At 41.6% G+C, this 20,995-nt stretch overlaps 1 protein-coding gene across 2 annotated transcripts in view; it reads left to right on the top strand.

The window, feature by feature from the left end:
• The window catches only part of SYN3 (synapsin III), a 422,732-nt gene that overhangs the window by 42,363 nt on the left and 359,374 nt on the right, over positions 1 to 20,995 (top strand). The window contains exons 3-4 of one of the 2 annotated variants that reach the window (XM_065938522.1): positions 12,191 to 12,282; positions 13,030 to 13,032. In XM_065938522.1, coding sequence (XP_065794594.1) covers positions 12,191 to 12,282; positions 13,030 to 13,032 — 95 coding nt within the window. The remainder of the gene's footprint in view (positions 1 to 12,190; positions 12,283 to 13,029; positions 13,033 to 20,995) is intronic. The other variant, XM_065938516.1, reaches the window with a different exon arrangement.

Raw genomic sequence — 20,995 nt, 5'->3', positions numbered from 1 at the left:
AGGCTCATCAACCCCCAGGCAGCTCTTCTCAGAGCTCCAGCCTCACCACCTCACCGTCAGGGTCACACCCACCTGTGAAACAGCGGCCACACATGGACTCTGCTTCTGCACCTTGATCTCCAGGCCCCTGAACCCATCCATCAACCATCTGGAAAAGTTTGGGGAGACGTTCACACGTGCTTTGTTTAATCTTGTAAACACACATTTCTGAGCATTCAGCAGGATGGTACTTACACCTGTGGAACCCAGCGCAACAATGAAGAGAAGTAGATGTCAAGGGGACATGATTCATCGTTCTTTTCTACGTAGCTAAGCTATGGTCTTAAAATCTCTGAACATTTGCCCGATCTGTCACAGGTAGCAAAAGTTTGTTGCAGGTGGCAAAATTCATTCCTAGGTCTCTCAACCTTATAAAAGCTCTGGAAATGGGGAGAGATGAGGCTCTGGCTGTCCCACCATTCTCTCCCCCTGAAAGTTTCTTCCTCTCCCACCCCTCCTTCTCCCCCTCTTCTTTCCCCCTTTCTCCCCTCACCTCCTCAGTCCTCCTCCACATCCTTCCTCTCCCCCTTCTCCGCCATCTCCTACCCTCCTCTTCCTCCCCCTCCTCCCTCTCTCCTTCAGCGAACACTTTCTATCCTTTGGACATTATCAAAAGCTCTCCCTACCCTTCAGGTTTTTCCTGGCAGAGGGAAAATGACAGTGGATGTTTTACTTTGATTCTCAGATGCTGTTGTTTCAGTCTCTATTCTTGGCACAGTAGTTGCTCAGATAAAGAAATAGTTGTTAAGTTAATGAATTCATGGATGACTCGAGTTCAGGTAGCCTTGTGATCTTGGCCAAGTCATTTTCTCTCTCTGTTTCTCATCCACTAATGAGAATGCTAATACCTACTCTTGTATCAAGAGGTCATTGTAATGATCAAATTAAAGATCATAAATGTGGTATCTCACATTGATTATTCATTTTTTACTTAGGCACCTTGCTAAGGACTCTTAAGTGGATATTAATTCCATTAAATGGAATTAATCCATCTAATGCTCACACCTGCTCTAGGAAGGTACCATTCTTAACCTCATTTACAGATGAGGGACTAAGGCTTAGAAAGGCTAACTTGTCTAACGTTGCACAACAAGTAAGGGGTAAAACTCTGATTCAGACTTATTGGGTGCAATTCTAAAAACCTTCACATGCCAAACACTTTGTAAACTGCAAGTCACTACTACTGATTTTTTTAAAAATAATATGGTGACCTCCAACTAGCTTTGGATATTTTATTACTTGAACATTTAGGAATGTAGGTTTTGTCATTTTATTTTTCTCTATTTTATGTGTATTTTGACATGTTTTTATCTCTCCATTACCTGCCTTCTATACACACACACACACACACACACACACATACACAGAGGGATATTAAGATTTTTTGATGAGCAGAGGTGCCTCTGCATCTGCCTGCATAGCTGGGTGTTTGGCATGGGAGGTGGGCAGTACTGCCAGGCAGCTCTCACTGACCCAGTGGCCCAGACCTTTCCTGAGATGCCCGGTATTGCTTCTACACAATATTTCCTCCTCTGGAAAGGTCCACTGAATGAGTCTTCAGACATTCAAAGCCTCTTTTGTCTGCAAGGTGAGTCTGTACTGGTGGAAAAGAGCTCAGCCCTGAGATGCCAGCCAAAGAAGTCACTGAGCCCTCCAGGCCTCAGAGCTGAAAACATGGTCTATGCGGGAAACCGACAGGAAGCAGTTCTTGCTGAGAGCAGGCTTCGGGCCGCCTGCCAAGTACTTGCTATCAGCAGGGCAGTTAAGGAGCAGAGCGGTGAAAGGGGGACCTGTGGGCTTCCCCAGCAGACGCTGCACACTGATGTGGGAAAGACACGGGAAGGTGTAAGCATTAGAGCTCTGCCAGTTAAGACTCGAGCCACCCCAGATAAGCCGCTTGGTCCAGTGTGAAGGGTGTCAGCCTGGGTTTGGACCCCAGGATGTAACTGTGGACAAAGTCACCCTGCTTCCCTGGGCGTCACCTTTGACATCTGCAAAATGGGCATCTGTTCATTCAGTGATACTCACAGAGCACCTGTGTTGTTTCCCCAGACACTGGTTTAGGTGCTGGGCTAGAGCTCTGAGCAAAACAGACAAAATCCCTGCCCCCTGGAGCTTCTGTTATAGTGAAAGAAAATGGACGATTAAATATTCAATTGGGATGGATGTAAATATTTATTTCAGAGGGCGGTGTGTGCTGTGGGGAAGATGAAGCGAGGAAGTAGCTTGGAGCACAGCAGGTGCTTTGTAGGAAGGTGCCACTAGGGGCGCCAGGGAGCAGACGTGTGCTGCCAGCTCTCAGAAGCAAGGTTTAGAGGCTGAGGGATTAGAGGTTCGAGCATGCTTCCTGTGCTTGATAATGGAAAAGAGGCCAGCATCGCATGGCGATGACAGAGTGAGTTGAAACCGGGGCAGAAAGAGGAAAGATGGTGGAAGGAGGTGTCAAAGAACCTAAATCCTGTAGGAGCTCACAGCCTGCGAAAAGCTTGGGTTTTCTGTGTTTAATGTTTTATTATTGTTGCTGCTGTTGTTTGTGCTTTTAACCAGTCTCTATAAGACTCTGTGAAAGAACTTAAGAAGTGAAGGAGAGACTCCCCTGGTGATCCAGTGGTTAAGACTCCATGCTGCCTATGCAGGGGGCCCGAGTTCAATCCCCAATCAGAGAACTAGATCCCTCATGCCACAACTAAGAGATCCTCCATACCACAGTGAAGATCCCAAGTGCTGCAACTGAGACCCAGTGCAGCCAAGTATATTAAAAAAAAAAAAAGAAGAAGATCACAGTGCATGCAGAATGCTGATTTATTTTAAAAGGAATTTGTTAATAACACAGTTTCCTTCCCAAGAGTAAACATAACAATCTGTTAGGGATTACGGTGGAATTTTGATGAAAACTTGCTAGAGGACTCAAGAATGCCCTAATCCTACCTTGACAGTCACTACCACCACCCCTTTTGCAGGTTCCTAAAGTAGACAAAAACACAAGGAGGAAGAGCAAAGAAGTTTTAGGGGACCTAGGCCCAGCACCCCTGTGCCTGGTTACCTGAATCAGCTCCAGACCAAAGCAGTGCAGCATCTTACCTGTCTTTAAAGCCAAATGTCCCGTTTATGAGTGTTACTAACTGTGCTAAGTCACTTCAGTCGTGTTGGGCTCTTTGTGACCCCATGGACTGTAGCCTGCTAGGCTCCTCTGTCCATAGAATTCTCCAGACAAGAATACTAGAATGGGTTGTCATGCCCTCCTCCAGGGGATCTTCCCAACCCAAGGGTCAAACCTGCACTCTTAGTTCTTCTGCATTTGCGGGTGGGTTCTTGACCACTAGCGCCACCTGGGAAGCCCTACTTACTAAATACATATTACTAAATAATTTTGAAGTACCACAAACACAGTTATGAGAAGAGAGAGCAGGACATCTGGGCTTCTTTGGAAGCAGAGTTCAGTGCTGCAAACTCACGGGGGAGAGTGGCTGAGAGCAAAATGGGTGCTGAGGGTGGCTTCTCTGAGGAGCTACAAGGCAGGAGAGAGGAAGTTAATGTGAGGCCACCCACTTCAGCAGGCTCTCAGCTGGAGAGAAGCAGAATGTGGACTCCAGAATCACACGTGATTGCCTGGCTTTTTGACCCAGCAGTGACCTTGCCCAGTGTTTAAGGCACATTATGATGTCCTGAGCACTAGATTAACAGTTCCTCCTTAGGAGGTGAGAAAGGGTAAAGAAAGGGCAGAGGATGAGAAGTTGTCCTAGCATTAGGGAAGGTCCTGGAGGCTGCCCACCTTCTGCCATCAGCTCAGTATCTATGTGTCTCTCTTGTCTCTCTCTTTTACCCTCCTGCAAATTACAGAGTGTCTAAGGCCTTGGAAAGGGGCAGACTGTAAGGGTTTAAGTGTACAGTCTGGACCAGATAGGTCTTCACTAACTAACAGGAATTTCAAGTATCTTATCAGCCTCCTTTGGATTCCAGAACAATCTGTCTGCCAGCATTTTGTCTTTCTCAGGAGCTCTGGACAACAGCTCTTTGTCAAAATCCTCCCTCCTTCAGTCAGGCTTCACGGTCAAAGCTGATAGCTGCTACCTCCACATTCCCACACATTTTCAGTTTCTTGTGTACATTCCAGTCACTCATCCAATTCCAAGTCCCAATTTCAGTTTCTTTCCCATTGATCTGTTGGCCTAATAGCATCCTTCAGCTTATTATAATAATGATGATTGCAATCACCATTTTGTACTCTGTCATCAGCGTCATTGCAAATGCAATTATCGGTAACTAAACATGAATACCCCATGCTTTCAGTGATATTATCTGCTTAGCATCACATACTTTCTAGGTTCCAGTGAGAACCCATGAAAGACTCTTCAGGAAACTGAATGTATTCCATCTTGTTTGTGTGTGTTGTGCACACTCATGAGTGTGTGTGCATGTTTTTTCTTGGAGCTGGACATGTGTTTAATTATAAACAGGTGCTTGTATTCCCTTGTGATTGAGGGTGCTATAGAAGAGGTCTTGTTAAAGGATATGATTCCAACCATAACTAGCACTGATAATAGAGCCTGGAACTTAGAAAGTGCTATGTAAATACCTGTGGTTAAATATTTATCACTCTTATAACACAGCCTTTTGTGTTTCCCAGTGGTCTCCCAAAGATGACTATACCCTAATCCCTGGAATCTGTGAAAATGATACTTAGAAGGGAAATGACGATGTGATTACAATTATGGACTGTAAGATAAAACAAGTATCTCTGATTATCCAAGCGGGCCAGTCTGACCACAGAAAGCCTTAAAAACAGAACTTTCTCTGGCTAGGGAGGGAGATGTGACAAAAGGGAAGTCAGAAAACTTTGGAGAATAAGAGAGACTTGACATGCCATGACAGGTTTGAAGATGGGGCGTACAATATGACAAGGAGTGCAGACTGCCTTAAGGAGCTGGGACAGTCTCCCAGCTGAGATCAGCAAGGAAGTAGAACCTCAGTCCTATAGCTGCAGAGAGTTCAATTCAGCAAACTTGGAAGCAGATTCTTCCCCAAACCTCCCAGAAAGAGCCCATATGGCTGATAACCTTGATTTTGGCTTTGTGAAACCTAGAACAGAAACCAGCTGAGCTAACATGGACTTCTGATACAGAGCATCATATAGAAAGTATAGATCATATAGAGAGTATATAGAGCAGTGAGACAATGCATTTGTATTGTCTGCAGCTGTTACATGTGTGATAATTTGTTGTGGCAGCAATAGAATACTAAGAGTACCATTTCTTCATGGGGAATTCAAAATCCTCAGAATTGGCCTCCCACCCACTTTTGTAGCTCTGTCCTATTGTATTCCTTCACATACTCCACGCTCAAACAACAGAAGACATCTCACTGCTTCATTGACCTCAGAGCCCTGTGTTCTCAGCTGTGCTTTTGTTCATGAAAACTTAGATTGGGCCTTTCTCCTCCTTTCTACCTGGAACCACCCTCCTCCTAGCTATGGTCTAGTGGATCTGGCAGTGGGGCAGTTTCAGAAGGTGAGTTATTTAGCATGTGTAGGTATTGTAGTCATCCATTCATCTACAAAGTATAAAAATAATGCTTCATTACACAAGTATGTTTTCAATACCTCCTGTGTACCAGGAGCTGGATATAAAGTGGTAAATAGATTTCTAATAAAAGTATGATTGCTTGGCATTTCTTTGCCATAAGGTATGCTGTGGTAATAGTATTTTCCTTCTATCATCATTGGGAGACACTGGTTAAGAAAGAAAGAGAGGTGAAAATGAAACAGACCATGGACATAATTGACTCAGTTGATGATAACTCATTTTGAAGATGAAGAGGATTAAAGTGGAGAGAGAAAGAGGGGTTTGCCTAAGGCTATACACTTGGTCAGTGTTAAATCTGAAATTTAGATCCCTTGACCCCAGACTTCAAACCAGTTTCTTTTCCACTATTCTTTGATTCCTCCATGTAAATGCTTAATAAAAGTCATAAACAGAAAAACTCAGATAGTCTAGCATTTTCAGGTATCATTGAGATCAGTGTTGAAAACCTCCCACACCTGGTTTTAACAAGTTAAACAAAATACAAAGAACTTACATATGCTGCTGTGAAAACCTACCTGTCTTCAATGGTGTCCATGACCCAACAATTTCATTCCTAGGAATATACCCAAAAGAAATGAGAGTATATGTCCCCCAAAAGAGATGTACAAGAATGTGCATAACAGCTTTTTTCTTAATAGCCAATGACTAGAAATAGTCCAGGTGTCCATCATCAGCAGAACAGATTATTGTACAGGAGGGCATGGCAACCCTCTCCAGTTTTCTTGCCTGGAGAATCCCATGGACAGAGGAGCCTGGCAGGGTACAGCCCATAGGGTCCCAAGGAGTCATACAAGACTGAAGAGACTTAGCTCACACACCCATGCAGGCGCTGAAGCACTACACAGAAATAAAATGATTTATTCCAAGCTCAACAGCATGAATGAATCACACAGATGTAATGATGAGTGAAAAAAGGCAAATACCAAAGAGTATATAACTCTGAGATTCATATGAAGTTCAAGAACATACAAAACTAAGCTGCAGAAATAGAAGATATCAAAGTGGTAGTGTCATGGTGTGAAAGTTGATATCAGTTATATTGAAGTTGACAGAACATTCAGGAAGGCTGGAGTTGTTACCAATTTTCGTCTTGATGTTGATTGCTCATGCTAAGTTGCTTTAGTCGTGTCCAACTCTTTGCAACTCAGTGGACTGTAGCCCGCCAGGCTCCTCTGTCCATGGGCTTCTCCAGGCAAGAATCATGGAGTGGGTTGACTTTTCCTTCTCCAGGGGATCTTCCCAACTCAGGGATCAAACCCACGTCTCTTATGTCTCCTGCATTGGCAGGCAGGTTCTTTACCACTAGCACCATCTGGGAAGTTGATATTGATTATGCAAGCACAGATCAATTAAGATCCATCAGTCTGTAAAATTAAAATTTGTGAAATTTAATTTAGCTATCCCTGTTTTTTTTGAGGCATTCTTCTAAGGTTTACAATAGCTTTAATTTATCAGGATCTATGAGTTTGAGAAACTCTGGGAGCTGGCGATGGACAGGGAGGCCTGACGTGTTGCAGTCCATGGAGTCGCAAAGAATTGGACACGACTGAGTGACTGAACTGAACTGAACTGATCTTTAAATAATGTTATACCTCTTTATATACAGTGTAAGGACCTTTTAACAGTACATTTCCATTTCCATCTATGTGTTATTGTTACACATTCTACTTCTGCATGTGTGATGAACTCCCATAATTCATACTATTGTCTTGCAGGCAATTATTCACCTTGAGAAGCAGAGAACTACACTGACACAAAAGGAATAGACTTCCTTCCAAGTCTGAGAGTATTTACAGATGCACTTTTTATGGAAAAATGTAAAGTGAAAGTGAGGTGCCTACAGGCATGGCAGACTGTAACAACTTGACCCTAATTCAAATTAAGAACTCTTTGAAGAAAAAAGTCATCAGAGCACAGGCTCAGTAGTCATGACTCATGGGCTTAGTTGCTTCATATCATGTGGGATCTTTCCAGATCAGGGTTGAGCCTGTGTCTCCTGCATTGACAGGTGGATTCTTCACCCGAGTCACCAGGGAAGCCCAGCTGTCATTCTTTGCCTCTCTTTATATAAAGTATATTTTCCCCCTCTGATTGCTTTGAAGGTTTTCTTTTCATCACTGGTTTGTTAGTAATTTGATTATTATGTACCCTGGTATGATTTTCTTTATGTTTCTTCTGCTTGGGAGTCATTGAATTTCTTAAGCCTATAGGTTTATAGTTTTCATCAAATTTGAAAAACTGAGCCTGAGGGGAGCTTCTGCAAAGTTGAGAAAGCTCTAGGTAAACTAGGACAAATTGGTCATCCTAGATCCAGAGCACACTGTGATCCAGGGCTCATTTAGCCCCACTACTAAATTTTTGAGAACTCTACTCTTATTACAAAGTCTTTACACTTTACCTGGTGAGAACATGAACTATCCCCAGCCCTGTGTGTGTTCTGGAGTGTTGAGTCTACTGTTTTCTGATAGTTCTGTCACTGGCCCTGAGAAGTTTCCTTTCATGCATGCTCATATCTGTACGCAGCCAAAGCCTTGCAGATCTGCCTGGAGGCCTTTTCCTCTGCAGTTGTATCTTTCCTTTACTCTGCCCTGCAAATTCTAGCCACTTCTGCTGCTGCTGCTGCTGCTAAGTCACGTCAGTCGTGTCTGACTCTGTGCAACCCTATAGACGGCTGCCCACCAGGCTCCCCCATCTCTGGGATTCTCCAGGCAAGAATACTGGAGTGGGTTGCCATTTCCTTCTCCAATGCATGAAAGTGAAAAGTGAAAGTGAAGTCGCTCCGTCATGTCCAACTCCTTGTGACCCCATGGACTGCAGCCTACCAGGCTCCTCTGTCCATGGGGTTTTGCAGGCAAGAGTACTGGAGTGGGGTGCCATTGCCTTCTCCAGCCTCCCTGAGTTTTAACGTTTGACTCTTCAGCTTAGTGAGACTACTGGGCACTGATTGCATTCTCCCATGCCTGAAAACTGCCTCCAGGCAGTCAGCTAGGGCAGTCACAGAGGTAATTTCTTGTGTTTCCTTTCTGCAAGGTCATAGTCCTGCAATGCCTGTTGTCCAGTGTCTGAAAACTATTAATGTATTTTGTCTGGCTTTCCAAGTTTAAGATTAGAGTGTAAATACAGTCCCTATTACTCCACTGTGGACTTAATTAAGCAGAAATCTTTACTCTTTATATTGTATGCCTTAATATTTTAAAAATTGTCTATGTTATAAACATTTGAAAAGGTTGCTCTTTTTCTGTTTTTTTATGCATTTCAATTTACTCTTGCTAAGACAGTTAAATATTTGACAATAATAATGATAGCTGTTTACAGAGATCTTCCTCCTATGTAACATGTCTCAGCTCTGTGCTAGGTGTCTCATATACACTATCTTGAATCTTTACTAACAGTTTTATAGCTAGATACCACTGATATTATTGCCTCCATTTTAGAGATGTCAAAACTGAGATTCTAAGCAGTCAGTAACTTGACCAAAATAATCAGATATTGAGCAGTTACTTTTAAATGTAGTTACTTTGAGTATTTATTTATCTATACCACCATGCCTAGTATATAGTAAAGAGACATCACATTAAAAATAATTGGGACCAAAATGTTTTTGAGGTCAAAAGGTTAACTTATGCAGAAAAGGCAGAAACATGACTCTCATATTAGTGCTTTATTTTGTGTATGTGTGCATATATGCTTGTAAGTATGTGTTTGCTGAAGTGGATAAAGGAGCCTTACCTAAACCAATTGACATTCTTTGAACCCTGACGCCTTTGCATGCAATACTAAAATTGAATCCAATTTCCAAAATTATTTTATTACTTTCCTAGGATTATTGTAACAAATTACTACAACTTGGTGGCTTAAAATAAAAGAAATTATCCTCTCAGAGGCCAGATATTGGAATCAAGGTGTCAGCAGATCTGTACTCCCTCTGAAGACTGTCCTTCCTTGCTTCTTCCACCTTCTAGTAACTTGTTATTCCTTGGTTTTGGGTCAGTGTAAATCCAATCTGCCTCCATCTTTGTACAGCCTTCTTTCCTGGGTCCCTCTGCCTCCCCTTCTCTTCTTTTATAAATACATCTTATTATATTTAGGGTTCACACTCATCCAGGATCTGAGAGCCTTAATTATATCTGCAAAGACTCTGTTTCTATACATAGTCACATTCACAGGTATCAAGGGCTGGGACTTGGACATATCTTTTAGGGGAATCAATTTAATCCACTACAGTCTATGAGAGCTCTCCAGGCCCTGGTATTTAGGATTCTACCAGCAGGGTCATCCTGCTGTCTTGAAGGAGAGATGGTTGGATACGTCTATGTTCATGTCCATGGGTGTTGAAGTTTTTAGAAAGAGAAATATAGGAAAGTGCTCTTTCTTTGCTACTCCAGCTCTCTGTGCTTGATCAAGCAGAGGCTTGCTGCCCTATAACCCAGTAATCTACCTTCTATGATTACTCATAAACTATGACTAGGAGACAGCTGGAGACACTCAGATCTGAACCAGATGAACTTCTGACTTGTATATCCAAGCCTAAGGGTGTCTTCTATCCAGGTATTTCTCTTTCCATTTGAGCAGCAAGATAGCCCCTGGGTCTTTGCCATCTAGTTGGAGATTTTACCATCCAAGATTCTGACTCACCCCTTTCCTTCATATTTCTTGTGCCCAGCAATTCTGTGTTGTAACTTCTTTTTCTCCACACAAGCAACAACTTTTCTTGCTAATTCTTTGTAATCTTACCAATGAAATGTCTTGAACATGATGGGCTGAATTTTTAAGGCATTAGATTTAATAACTGGGTCATTACCACTGTTTACCAACCTGGCCTCATTAACAGAGCTCTTTGCTTTTCACCTTTCCACAGCATAATGAGGTTATTAATTAAAACAAGAGACATAAGCACTTTGGATTTGCTTTAATGTCATCTGGGAAGATAGCTAGGTCTTTGGTCATAATTTCTGGTAAATGATTCTAAGGGAATACATTTAAATCACCTTGAAATGATATTTCCCTTCAATGTAAGCTTGTTTTTCTCTCTGAGTGGTTTATTTTTAGGTCCCTAAAATTCCCAGTTGCAGTCCACCTAATGCCTTATTTAGCTAAACAGTGGGGACAGTGGGGTGCTGCAGTTAAAAGACAGGCTGGAGCCAGGCTGCCTGGGGTTAAATCCTGGCTCTGCTACCTACTGTGTGACAGTGTGCAAGTTATTTGATCTCTCTCTGCCTTGGTTTTTCATGTAGACAAGTGTGAGGATTAAATGAATTCATACGTATAAAATGCTTAGGACAGTACCTGGCACATAGTGAGTGTTGCATGTATGTGAGCAGTTATTTTTATTCATTAAATCCAAAGAAATAGCTCTTGGTTTCTGTATAAGTCAGTGTAGTATTATGCATTTTCTTGAGTGGGGTTACAGGTTGAATTATGTCTCCTAAAATTCATGTGTTAAAGTCCTAAGGCCCAGTGCCTCAGAATGTGACCTTATTTGGACACAGGTATGTGGAGATAGGATCTTTACAGAGATAATCAAGTTAAAGTGAAGTCAGTAGGGTGGGTCCTAATCCAGTATGACTGGTAGAATGGATACAGAGATTTGCACAGAGGAAAAACATACTGATAAGAGGCAGAGAGAAGGTGGCCATCTACAAGCCAATGTGGAAAAACTTGCAACAGAGCCTTCTTGCACAGCCCTCAGGAAGAACCAGTGCTGCCCACACCTTGATTTTGGACTTCTAGCCTCCACAGCTGTGAGAAAGCACAGTTTTCTGTGTTTAAGCCACCTAGTGGGGTACTTTGTTATGGCAAACCTAGGAAATGGTTATAACATCAAGTCACTACCCCCAGGGAGCATATAATCTGGTAGGAGGGATGTATTCCATAGGAAAAGGCTTCCTAGGTAGCGCTAGTGGTAAAGAAGCCACCTGCCAATGCAGGAGACATAAGAAACGCAGGTTCGATCCCTGGGTTGGAAAGATCCCCTGGAGGAGGGCATGGCAACCCACTCCAGTATTCTTGCCTGGAGAATCCTGTGGACAGAGGAGCCTGGCGGGCTACAGTCCATAGCGTTGCACAGAGTCAGACATGACTGAAGCTACTTAGCATACACACATTCCATAGGAATAGCAACAGAAATTTTTTAAGCTTGCACAACCAAATAAGCCAACAAAAAGATGAACTTAGAAGGATACAGAAACGTCTAATAAAACACAAATGTGGCACTGTAGTTGGCACATAAACATGAAGAGTACTCCTTAGTGGGGACCCAAATAAAGAATACTGCTTATATCTCTCATCTCTGCCCCTCTCTTGGTAACTATGGAGTTCCTCTACACCACCACCTCCTATCTCTCTCCCCCTGCCTGTCCACTCCCCTAGAGTTAGAGTACCTTCTTCCACCTTCAAGGAGGTAGAAATTAGTAGTGATGTAACCCTGGACATGTCACCATGCCTCTCTGCATCTCAGCTTCTTCATCTTTCACGTGAGATTTAAATGTATGTTTGGCACATATAAATGTTATGTGTCATTGGCATCCCTAATACTTTGTGAATCCTTATTGTTTTGCTTTCTCTTTTAGGCCGAATTCTCAGAGTTGAATCTAGCCGCCTATGTTACTGGGGGCTGTATGGTGGACATGCAAGTCATGAGAAATGGAACCAAGGTTGTGAGGTAAGGAAGACCACATGCAGAAAGCCTTCACTTCAGAGGTGTGTATGCAGTACCTTCCAGAGCCAGCCCCTCTGTTGCCTGTAACCTAACTCCTGTGCTGCAGATGCTTTCATGTATAGAATGTATGCTTCCAAAGAACTGAGGTGTTAATGCACATTAATGACTAATGGCACAAAATAATATGGGGAAGCAGCTGAGTGAGTACCCTGGAATGATCCCTGGGCTTGGAGAAGGAAGATTTGGGTTTCATTTCTGACTTTGTGGCTCTGTTCAATAATATTATTTAGTTTCTCTTGCCGTCTGATTCTCATCTGCCGCATGATGATACTGAATATGAAAGTAGAAAGCAAGTATGTGAGAACACCCTATTGTTAATAATTATAAAGTGCTGTACAAATGTAAGACATTTTTTTAAATAGGCTGCATCCCGCTTCCAGCAGTAGGGAAGAATAAATGTCCAGAGACTCCCTTCCAAGGATATCACACCTAAAAGTACTGGATATAATATTCCCACCCACCCACCCAAATCTGTTTGTAATATATGCTGAACTACACTGAACATCAGGGAATTCTTCAGAAGCCCAGGAATGTCAAGAAAGTGTAAATCTTGAGGAGCAATAAGTTCAGTTCAGTTCAGTTCGGTTGCTCAGTCGTGTCCGACTCTTTGTGACCTGATGAATTGCAGCACGCCAGGCCTCCCTGTCCATCACCAACTCCCGGAATTTACTCAAACTCATGCCCATTGAGTCGGTGATGACATCCAGCCATCTCATCCTCTGTCATCCCCTTCTCCTCCTGCCCCCAATCCCTCCCAGCATCAGGGTCTTTTCCTACGAGTCTACTCTTCACATGAGGTGACCAAAGTATTGGAGTTTCAGCTTCAGCATCAGTCCTTCCAATGAACACCCAGAACTGGTCTCCTTCAGGATGGACTGGTTGGATCTCCTTGCAGTCCAAGGGACTCTCAAGAGTCTTCTCCAACACCATAGTTCAAAAGCATCAATTTTTTGGTGCTCAGCTTTCTTCACAGTCCAACTCTCACATCCATACATGACCACTGGTAAACCCATAACCTTGACCAGAAGAGCATATTAAAACATTTCTATCTAGTTAAGTACCCAGAGAATGATACAGACCAGGTCTTGTGAGGATTTAGATGGAGAAGAAATAGGATTCATATTTGGGAAAGTAGAGACAACAGGAATAAATTTGAGGAAAAGGTGGTATTTGTTCTAATACTTGTCAGATGGTAGAATATGGGCATTCTATGTGATTTTTTTTAATGTGTTTTAAGAACAGGAAACAGTTCTTGTACAAACCAACAGTCTTTGTACAAACAAAAGAAAAAAGGGGAGTATGTTTAGGAAATTATGGTAATTCAACTAATTCAGCCTATTTCCAGTAATGGTAGACCAATTCTAGATATCTGAAAACAGCTTCAAAGCTGGTTGTAAATAGTGATGCCTTCAAAGCTATCAAGGAGTTGACATGGTAGTAAGAACTTGCCAGGAAGAGAATGATGGGGAAGTGGAAATCCAGAGAGAGAAATGAGTGCAAAAGCTTCGTTTTCCCCGTGAGTATTGCTAAGTTCAACACACTTGAAAATTGGTTTTGATAGTCTAGCAGAGGCAAGGGAGAAAGAAATCAATACCCAGGGTTACTTAGGATGTAATGGTAGGACCTCCCCAAAAAAGCTGATACCTCAAAGAACTACATCTCAAGATAAATGTGAACCATAGGTATATGAGTTCTCACAAGTCACTGCAGCTTGAATTGCACTTTGATTGACCTTCCAGGGAACCTCGAGCATTAATCTTAATTTATGATAATCCCAGACATGCAAGAAGTAAAAGCAAATCCTTTGTAGTGGAAGGCACTTTCATCCTAGGCTTCAAATAATTATTCAGATAATTTTTTATATAATGGCTGCTGCTGCTGCTGCTAAGTCACTTCAGTCGTGTCCGACTCCATAGACAGCAGCCCACCAGGTTCCCCTGTTCCTGGGATTCTCTAGACAAGAACACTGGAGTGGGTTGCCATTTCCTTCTCCAATGCATGCAAGTGAAAAAGTGAAAGTAAAGTCGCTCAGTCGTGTCCGACTCTTAGCGACCCCGTGGACCGCAGCCTACCAGGCTCCTCCATCCATGGGATTTTCCAGGCAAGAGTACTGGAGTGGGGTGCCATTGCCTTCTCCGTGTATAATGGCTAGCACATAGTTAAAAATAATAAGGCACAGACACCATGAATGAGAAGAAACAGGAAATATAGACAGCAGAAAGATACCCTCAAAGACACTATATATTGGAATGATCAGACCCCACATTCTTAAAAGAAAAAAATCCTACATATTAAGTTGAAAAAAATCAGATTGGAAAATGTCTGCAAGGAATAGGAAACTATAAAAAAAATGACAGAACAAGTTTTATTAAAATCAAAAAGAACTTTTAGAAAGGAAAACTACAATAACCAACATTACTAGAAGTGTTGTGTTTAATGACATATTAAACAGCATTGAAAAGGTATTAATGAAGTGAAAGTATTTTATGAAATAAGGCAAAATAAAAATATTCATGAAGACCTCACTGAGGGAAATTGTAAAGTATGTACTTCAAGTAAAAAGAAAATGACATATAACATAAAGCAGCAAGAAGACGTGAAGAGCAAAGAAGGTGGAACTGTTAATAAATGTTATCTTCAAAAAACAGTAGTAATAATAATATCTTGTGGATTTGAAAAATATATGAAGGATTAAAATATACCACAGTAAGTAGATTCTGGGGTTAAATAGAATTAAGATATTTTGAGGCCCTTGTAGTATCAGAGAGAAAAGTCAATATATTGATTATTAATAGGCTTCAAAAAGTTAAAAATGGAAATTAAAGAATAATTAAAGGTAATATCTGTGGTAATTACTAAAAATAGAAGTGGAATGTAGTACTTAAAGGTGATAAGAGAAAAATAGAAATAATAAGAGAAGACAAAAGGAGAAAAGCCAATGCAAAACAGGTATTATAAATAACACAACTAGTGTGATAAATTTAAATCAATATATATCAACAGGCTGATAATCTGAATGGTGTGTACAGCAGTACTGGTTATTAAAATATTGACATTGTTCTATAGAAATTGGTTAATAGTCCCTCACCCGAGCCCACTGAATATCTTCAGCCACCCTTACCCATAGATGGGCAGGGACACTGGACTACTCTTTGTCCCTCAGCTCACAACACTCTGTCCCCCATCTCATATACTTGTTTCTCCCATGGTCAGAGGACACCCAAACTTTGTAGGGGAGATTCACCCTTGGAAGCAGTAGTGGATTCAAGTTGTTGTTCAGTCACTAAGTCATGTCTGACTCTTTGTGACCCCATGGACTGCAGCTCACCAGGCTTCCCTGTACTTGACTATCTCCCAGAGTTTGCTCAGATTCATACCCATTGAGTTGGTGATGCTATCTAACCATCTTATCTTCTGCTGTCCCCTTCTCCTTTTGCTTTCAATCTTTCCCAGTGTCAAGGTCTTTTCCAATAAGTCAGTTCTTCGTGTCAGGTAGCCAAAGTATTAGAGCTTCAGCTTCAGCATCAGTCCTTCTAGTGAATGTTCAGGTTTGATTTCCTTTAGGATTGACTGGTTTGATCCACTTGCTGTCCAGGGGACTCTCAAGGGTCTTCTACAGCTCCACAATTTAAAAACATAAATTCTTGGGTGCTCAGCCTTACTTATGGTTCAACTCTCACATCTGTACATGACTTTGACCATAACTTTGACCATATGGATCTTTGTCTGCAAAGTGATGTCTTTGCTTTTTAATATGCTGTCTGAGTTTGTCATAGCTTTCCTTCCAAGGAGCAAATAACTTTTAATTTTGTGGCTTTAGTCACCGTCTGCAGTGATTTTGGAGCCCAAGAAAATAACATGTGTCACTGTTTCCACTTTTTCCCCATCTATTTGTCATGAAGTTATGGGACTGGATGCTGTGATCTTAGATTTTTGAATGTTGAGTTTTAAGCCAACTTTTACCCTCATCAGGGGCCTTACCAGGGCTTCCCAGGTGGCTCAGATGGCAAAGCGTCTGCCTGCAACGCAGAAGACCCGGGTTTGATCCCTGGGTCAGGAAGATCCCCTGGAGAAGTAAATGGCAACCCACTCCAGTACTCTTGCCTGGAAAATCCTATGGATGGAGGAGCCTGGTAGGCTCTAGTCCATGAGGTCTCAGAGTCGGACACGACTGAACGACTTCACTCACTCACTTCACTCTCATCAAGAACCTCTTTAGTTCCTATTCACTTTCTGCTATTAGAGTGCTATCATCTGCCTATCTGAGATTCTTGCTATTTCTCCTGGAAACCTTAATTCCAGCTTGTGATTCATCCAGCCTGGGGTTTCACATGATATACTCTGTATATAAGTTAAATAAGCAGGGTGACAATATACAGGCTTGTTTTACTCCTTTCCCGATTTTGAACCAGTCCATTGTTCCATGTCCAGTTCTAACTGTTGCTTCTTGACCTGTATACAGGTTTCTCAGGAGACAGGTAAGGTGGCCTGGTATTCCCAGCTCTTTAAGAATTTTCCGCAGCATGTTGTGATCCACATAGTCAGAGGCTTTAGTGTAGTCAATGAAGCAGAAGTAGATGTTTCTCTGAATTCCCTTGCTTTCTCCCTTGCCTAGAATCAGAATATCACACTGGTTAGGCGGGAGAGCCTGGGACCCAAGCCAAGTCAGTGAGAATTCATGTGAGACCTTTGCTGGAATTTTTGGGTGAGAGACGTATTTGTCCTGCTGGGGCTGCTGAGCCAGTGGAATGGTCTCCAGGAGCTGCTGGTGGCCATGGTTGTTTGTCCTGGAGGGAAGGATCTGCTAAGAATGAAGCAAAAGCAAAGGAAAGCACAGCAAAGATAGAGAATAAGAGTCAATGACCTGATGATGTTATTCAAGGCCATGACTCCAGGCTCATCTCCAAACTAGAGCCCAAAAATAAATAAATAAAAAATCCTTTTTGATGAAGCCAGCTTGAATTGCACATACAGAATTCATGAATTTTTATCTACTTAACCAACACTTTATAGCATTTCCTATGTGCTAGGCACAAGTCCCAAGCACTTAACATGTATTGACTCATTTCATCCTTTCAACAGCCCTATAAAGTGTGTACTATTACCATCCACATTTTCCAGGTGAGAAGACTGAAGTTGGGTAATGGAATCAAGGTCTCCAGCCAGTAAGGGGCAAAACTGGGATTCAGGCCTAGGTACTTGGTCCCATAGTGTTTGTGTCAACACCTACTGGACTGCCTCTTTAACAAGGGGAAGACTGTTTCATAGTCAGAGCTGCTTAAAGAGGCAGTAAGAGCTTCCCAGGTAGTGCTAGTGGTAAAGAACCTGCCTGCAGGAGACATAAGAAACCCAGGTTTGATCCCTGGCTTGGGAAAATCCCATGGAAGAGGGCATGGCAGCCCACTGCAGTATTCTTGCCCGGGGAATCTCATGGACAGAGGAGCCTAGCAGGCTGTAGCCCATAGGGTTGCAAAAGTTGGACACAACTGAAACAGCATAGCTTGCATGCACACAGAGAGGCATTAAAGTGGTATACATTATGAGTAGTACAGAAGAATACCATTAGACAAATATTGAGATCCAAGAATCTGAGTTTTTGACAGTGGGAACTTGGAAAAAGAAGAAGATACTCATTAGTAAAATGAAAACAAAACTGATGAAAGAAATGAAAGTATTAGTCACTCAGTCATGTCTGATTCTTTGTGATCCCATGTACTGTAGCCCTCCATGCTCTTCTGTCCATGGAATTCTCCAGGCAAGAATACTGGAGTGGGTAACTGTTCCCTTCTCTAGGGTATCTTCCCAACCCAGGGATCGAACCAGGGTCTCCTGCAATGCAGGCATATTTTTTTTTTTTTTTTACCACCTGAGCCATCATAGAAGCCCCTATACAACTGATAAAGGTAAGTATTAGGTCAGGTTAAGAATGCTTCCCTGGTGGCTCAGATGGTAAGGAATCTGCCTGAAATTTGGGAGACCTGGGTTCAATCCCTGGGTTGGGAAAATCCCCTAGAGAAGGGAACGGCTGCCCACTCCAGTATTCTTGCCTAGAAAATTCCATGGACTGTATAGTCCAGGGGGTTGCAAAGAGTCAGTTGTTATCAACTTAAGATAGACTGTTGTAACTATAAAATGTTTTAGGTAAGCCTCATGGTACCTATAAAGCAAAATCCTGTAGGAGATACACAAAACTGAAAAACAAAGAATTCAAAGCAAACTACTACTGAAAAGTGGGCTTCCCAGGTGTTGCTAGTAGTAAAGAACCTGCTTGCCAGTGCAGGTAGATATAAGCGACCCAGGGTTCGATCCCTGGGTTGGGGAGATCCCCTGGAGGAAGGCATGGAAACCCACTCCAGTACTCTCACCTGGAGAATCCCATGGACAGAGGAACCTGGAGAGCTACAGTCCACAGGGTCACAAAGAGTTGAACACGACTGAAGCAACTTAGCATGCATGAAGGAAAAGTATCAAATCATGAAGGAAACCAGCAAGGGAGGAATAAAGGAACAAAGAAACTGCATACCAGCCAAGAAACAATTAGGAAAATGGCAGGGATTTCCCTGGCAGTCCCGTGCTTAAGACTCCCTGCTCCCAATGCAAGGGGTGAAGGTTTAATCTCTGCTCAAGGTACTAAGATCCCACATGCCATAGAGGATGGCCTAAGAAAATAAAACAACAAATAAACAAAATGGCAATAATACTTTAAATAATTACTTTAAATGTAAATAGATTAAAATTTTCAATGAAAAGACATAGGATGACTGAATGAATTAAAAGAAAAAAGATGCTGCTTAAAAGAGACTCACTTTAGCTATAAAGACATACTTAGATTGAAAGTGAAGTGATGGAAAAAGATATTCCATGCAAATAGGAACCAAAACAGAGCAGGGGTAGCTATGCTGATTTCAGACAAAATAGACTTTAAGTTAGAAACTGTAATAAGAGACAAAAGTGACATTATACAATGAAAGAGCAATCTATTCAAGAGGATCCAACAACTGTAAATATATCTGTGCCCAACATTAGAGCACATAAAAATGTAAAGCAAATATTGACAAATATGAAGGGAAAAGTAGATAGCAATACCCTAATAATAGAGAACTTTAAGACTCCACTTTCATCACTGGATCATTCAGACAAGAAATCAATAAGAACATTAGGCTTGAACTGTATGTTAGACCAAATGGACCCAACAGACACACAGAACATTCCATCCAAGAGCAGCAGAATATACATTCTCAAGTGCATATGGAACATTCTCCAGAATAAATTATATGTTAGGCACAAAACAAGTCTTAACAAATTTAAGAAGATTGAAGTCATATCAGATATCCATTCAGACCACAGTTACATGAAACCAGAAATAAATCCCAGGAAGAAAATTAATCTAAAACTTCCCACACAGCAAAGGAAACATCAACAAAATGAAAAGGCAAGTCATTTTTCTAAGGGGTTAATATCCAAAATATATAAAGAACTCATAACAACTTAATAGCAAAACCACATAACCTAATTTCAAAAATGGGTAAAGGATCTAAACAAACATTTTTTTCCAAATGAGATGTATAAATGGCCGCTGGTCTATGAAAAGCTGCTCCACATCACTAATCATCAGGGAAATGTGTATCAAAACCACAATTAGATACCACCTCACACCTGTTAGGATGACTGATATCAAAAGTCAAAAGGTAAGTGTGGGTGAGGGTGTGGGAAAGAGATAATCCTTGTGGATTGTTGGTGGGAGTGTAAATTAATACAGCCATTATGGAAAACAGTGTGGAGTTTCCTTGAAAAATTAAAAATAAAGCTGTTGTATTTCACTTCTGGGTCATATCCAAAGGAAATAAAATCACTATGTTGAAAAGATATCTCTACTCCTATATTTATTGCAACATTATTCATAGTATCCAAGGTGTGTTATCCCACCTTAAAAAAGAATGAAGTCCTGCCATTTGTAATAACATGGATAGACCTAGAGGACATTATGCTAAGTGAATTAAGTCAGAGACAGATAAATATTGCATGATCTCATTTATATGTGAAATCTAAAAGATTTGCAATTATAATAACAAAGAATAGAATGGTGGTGACTAGTGTCTGGTTAGTGGGAGGAATGGGGAAATGTTTGTCAAGGGGTTTACACTTTCAGTTGTAAGATGAATAAGTTCTGGAGACCTAATATACAGTATACTGACTATAGTATATGTATAGTATACTTGAAATCTACTGATTATATCTTAAGTGTTTTTTTAGCATACAAAAAAGGGTTAAGTATGTGAGGTGATAGATATGTCAATTAACTTGATCATGGTTTTCATTTCATAATGTATGCATATATTAAACCATGTTGCACATCTTAAACACATGACAAAATACGCTGTAACCTTAAATATATACACGTTTTAGAAGAAAGGGGTAGCACTTGGATTTGAATCCAGGTCTCTGATTTTATGTCAGGCGAGTTCCCAAATGTCTTTAAATCCATAAATTTTGTCTACTCCACAGCACCAGTCCTGTTGAGCCCACCCCAGGCTGACTTGAGTGGACTCTGGGTCTGTGCAGGAAACAGCAGGAAGTAGAGATTTCTCCTGTGTGCTGAGTATGGCTTAGGCTCTGTGTTTAGAAATCTGTTGCTCAGATATGAGATTCTACCTCT

The sequence above is a fragment of the Muntiacus reevesi genome, chromosome 1 (assembly GCF_963930625.1).
Source record: "Muntiacus reevesi chromosome 1, mMunRee1.1, whole genome shotgun sequence".
Taxonomy (NCBI): Eukaryota; Metazoa; Chordata; class Mammalia; order Artiodactyla; family Cervidae; genus Muntiacus; species Muntiacus reevesi.
The sequence above is the reverse complement of the archived record's forward strand: the minus strand, read 5'-3'. Positions and strand labels throughout refer to the sequence as shown.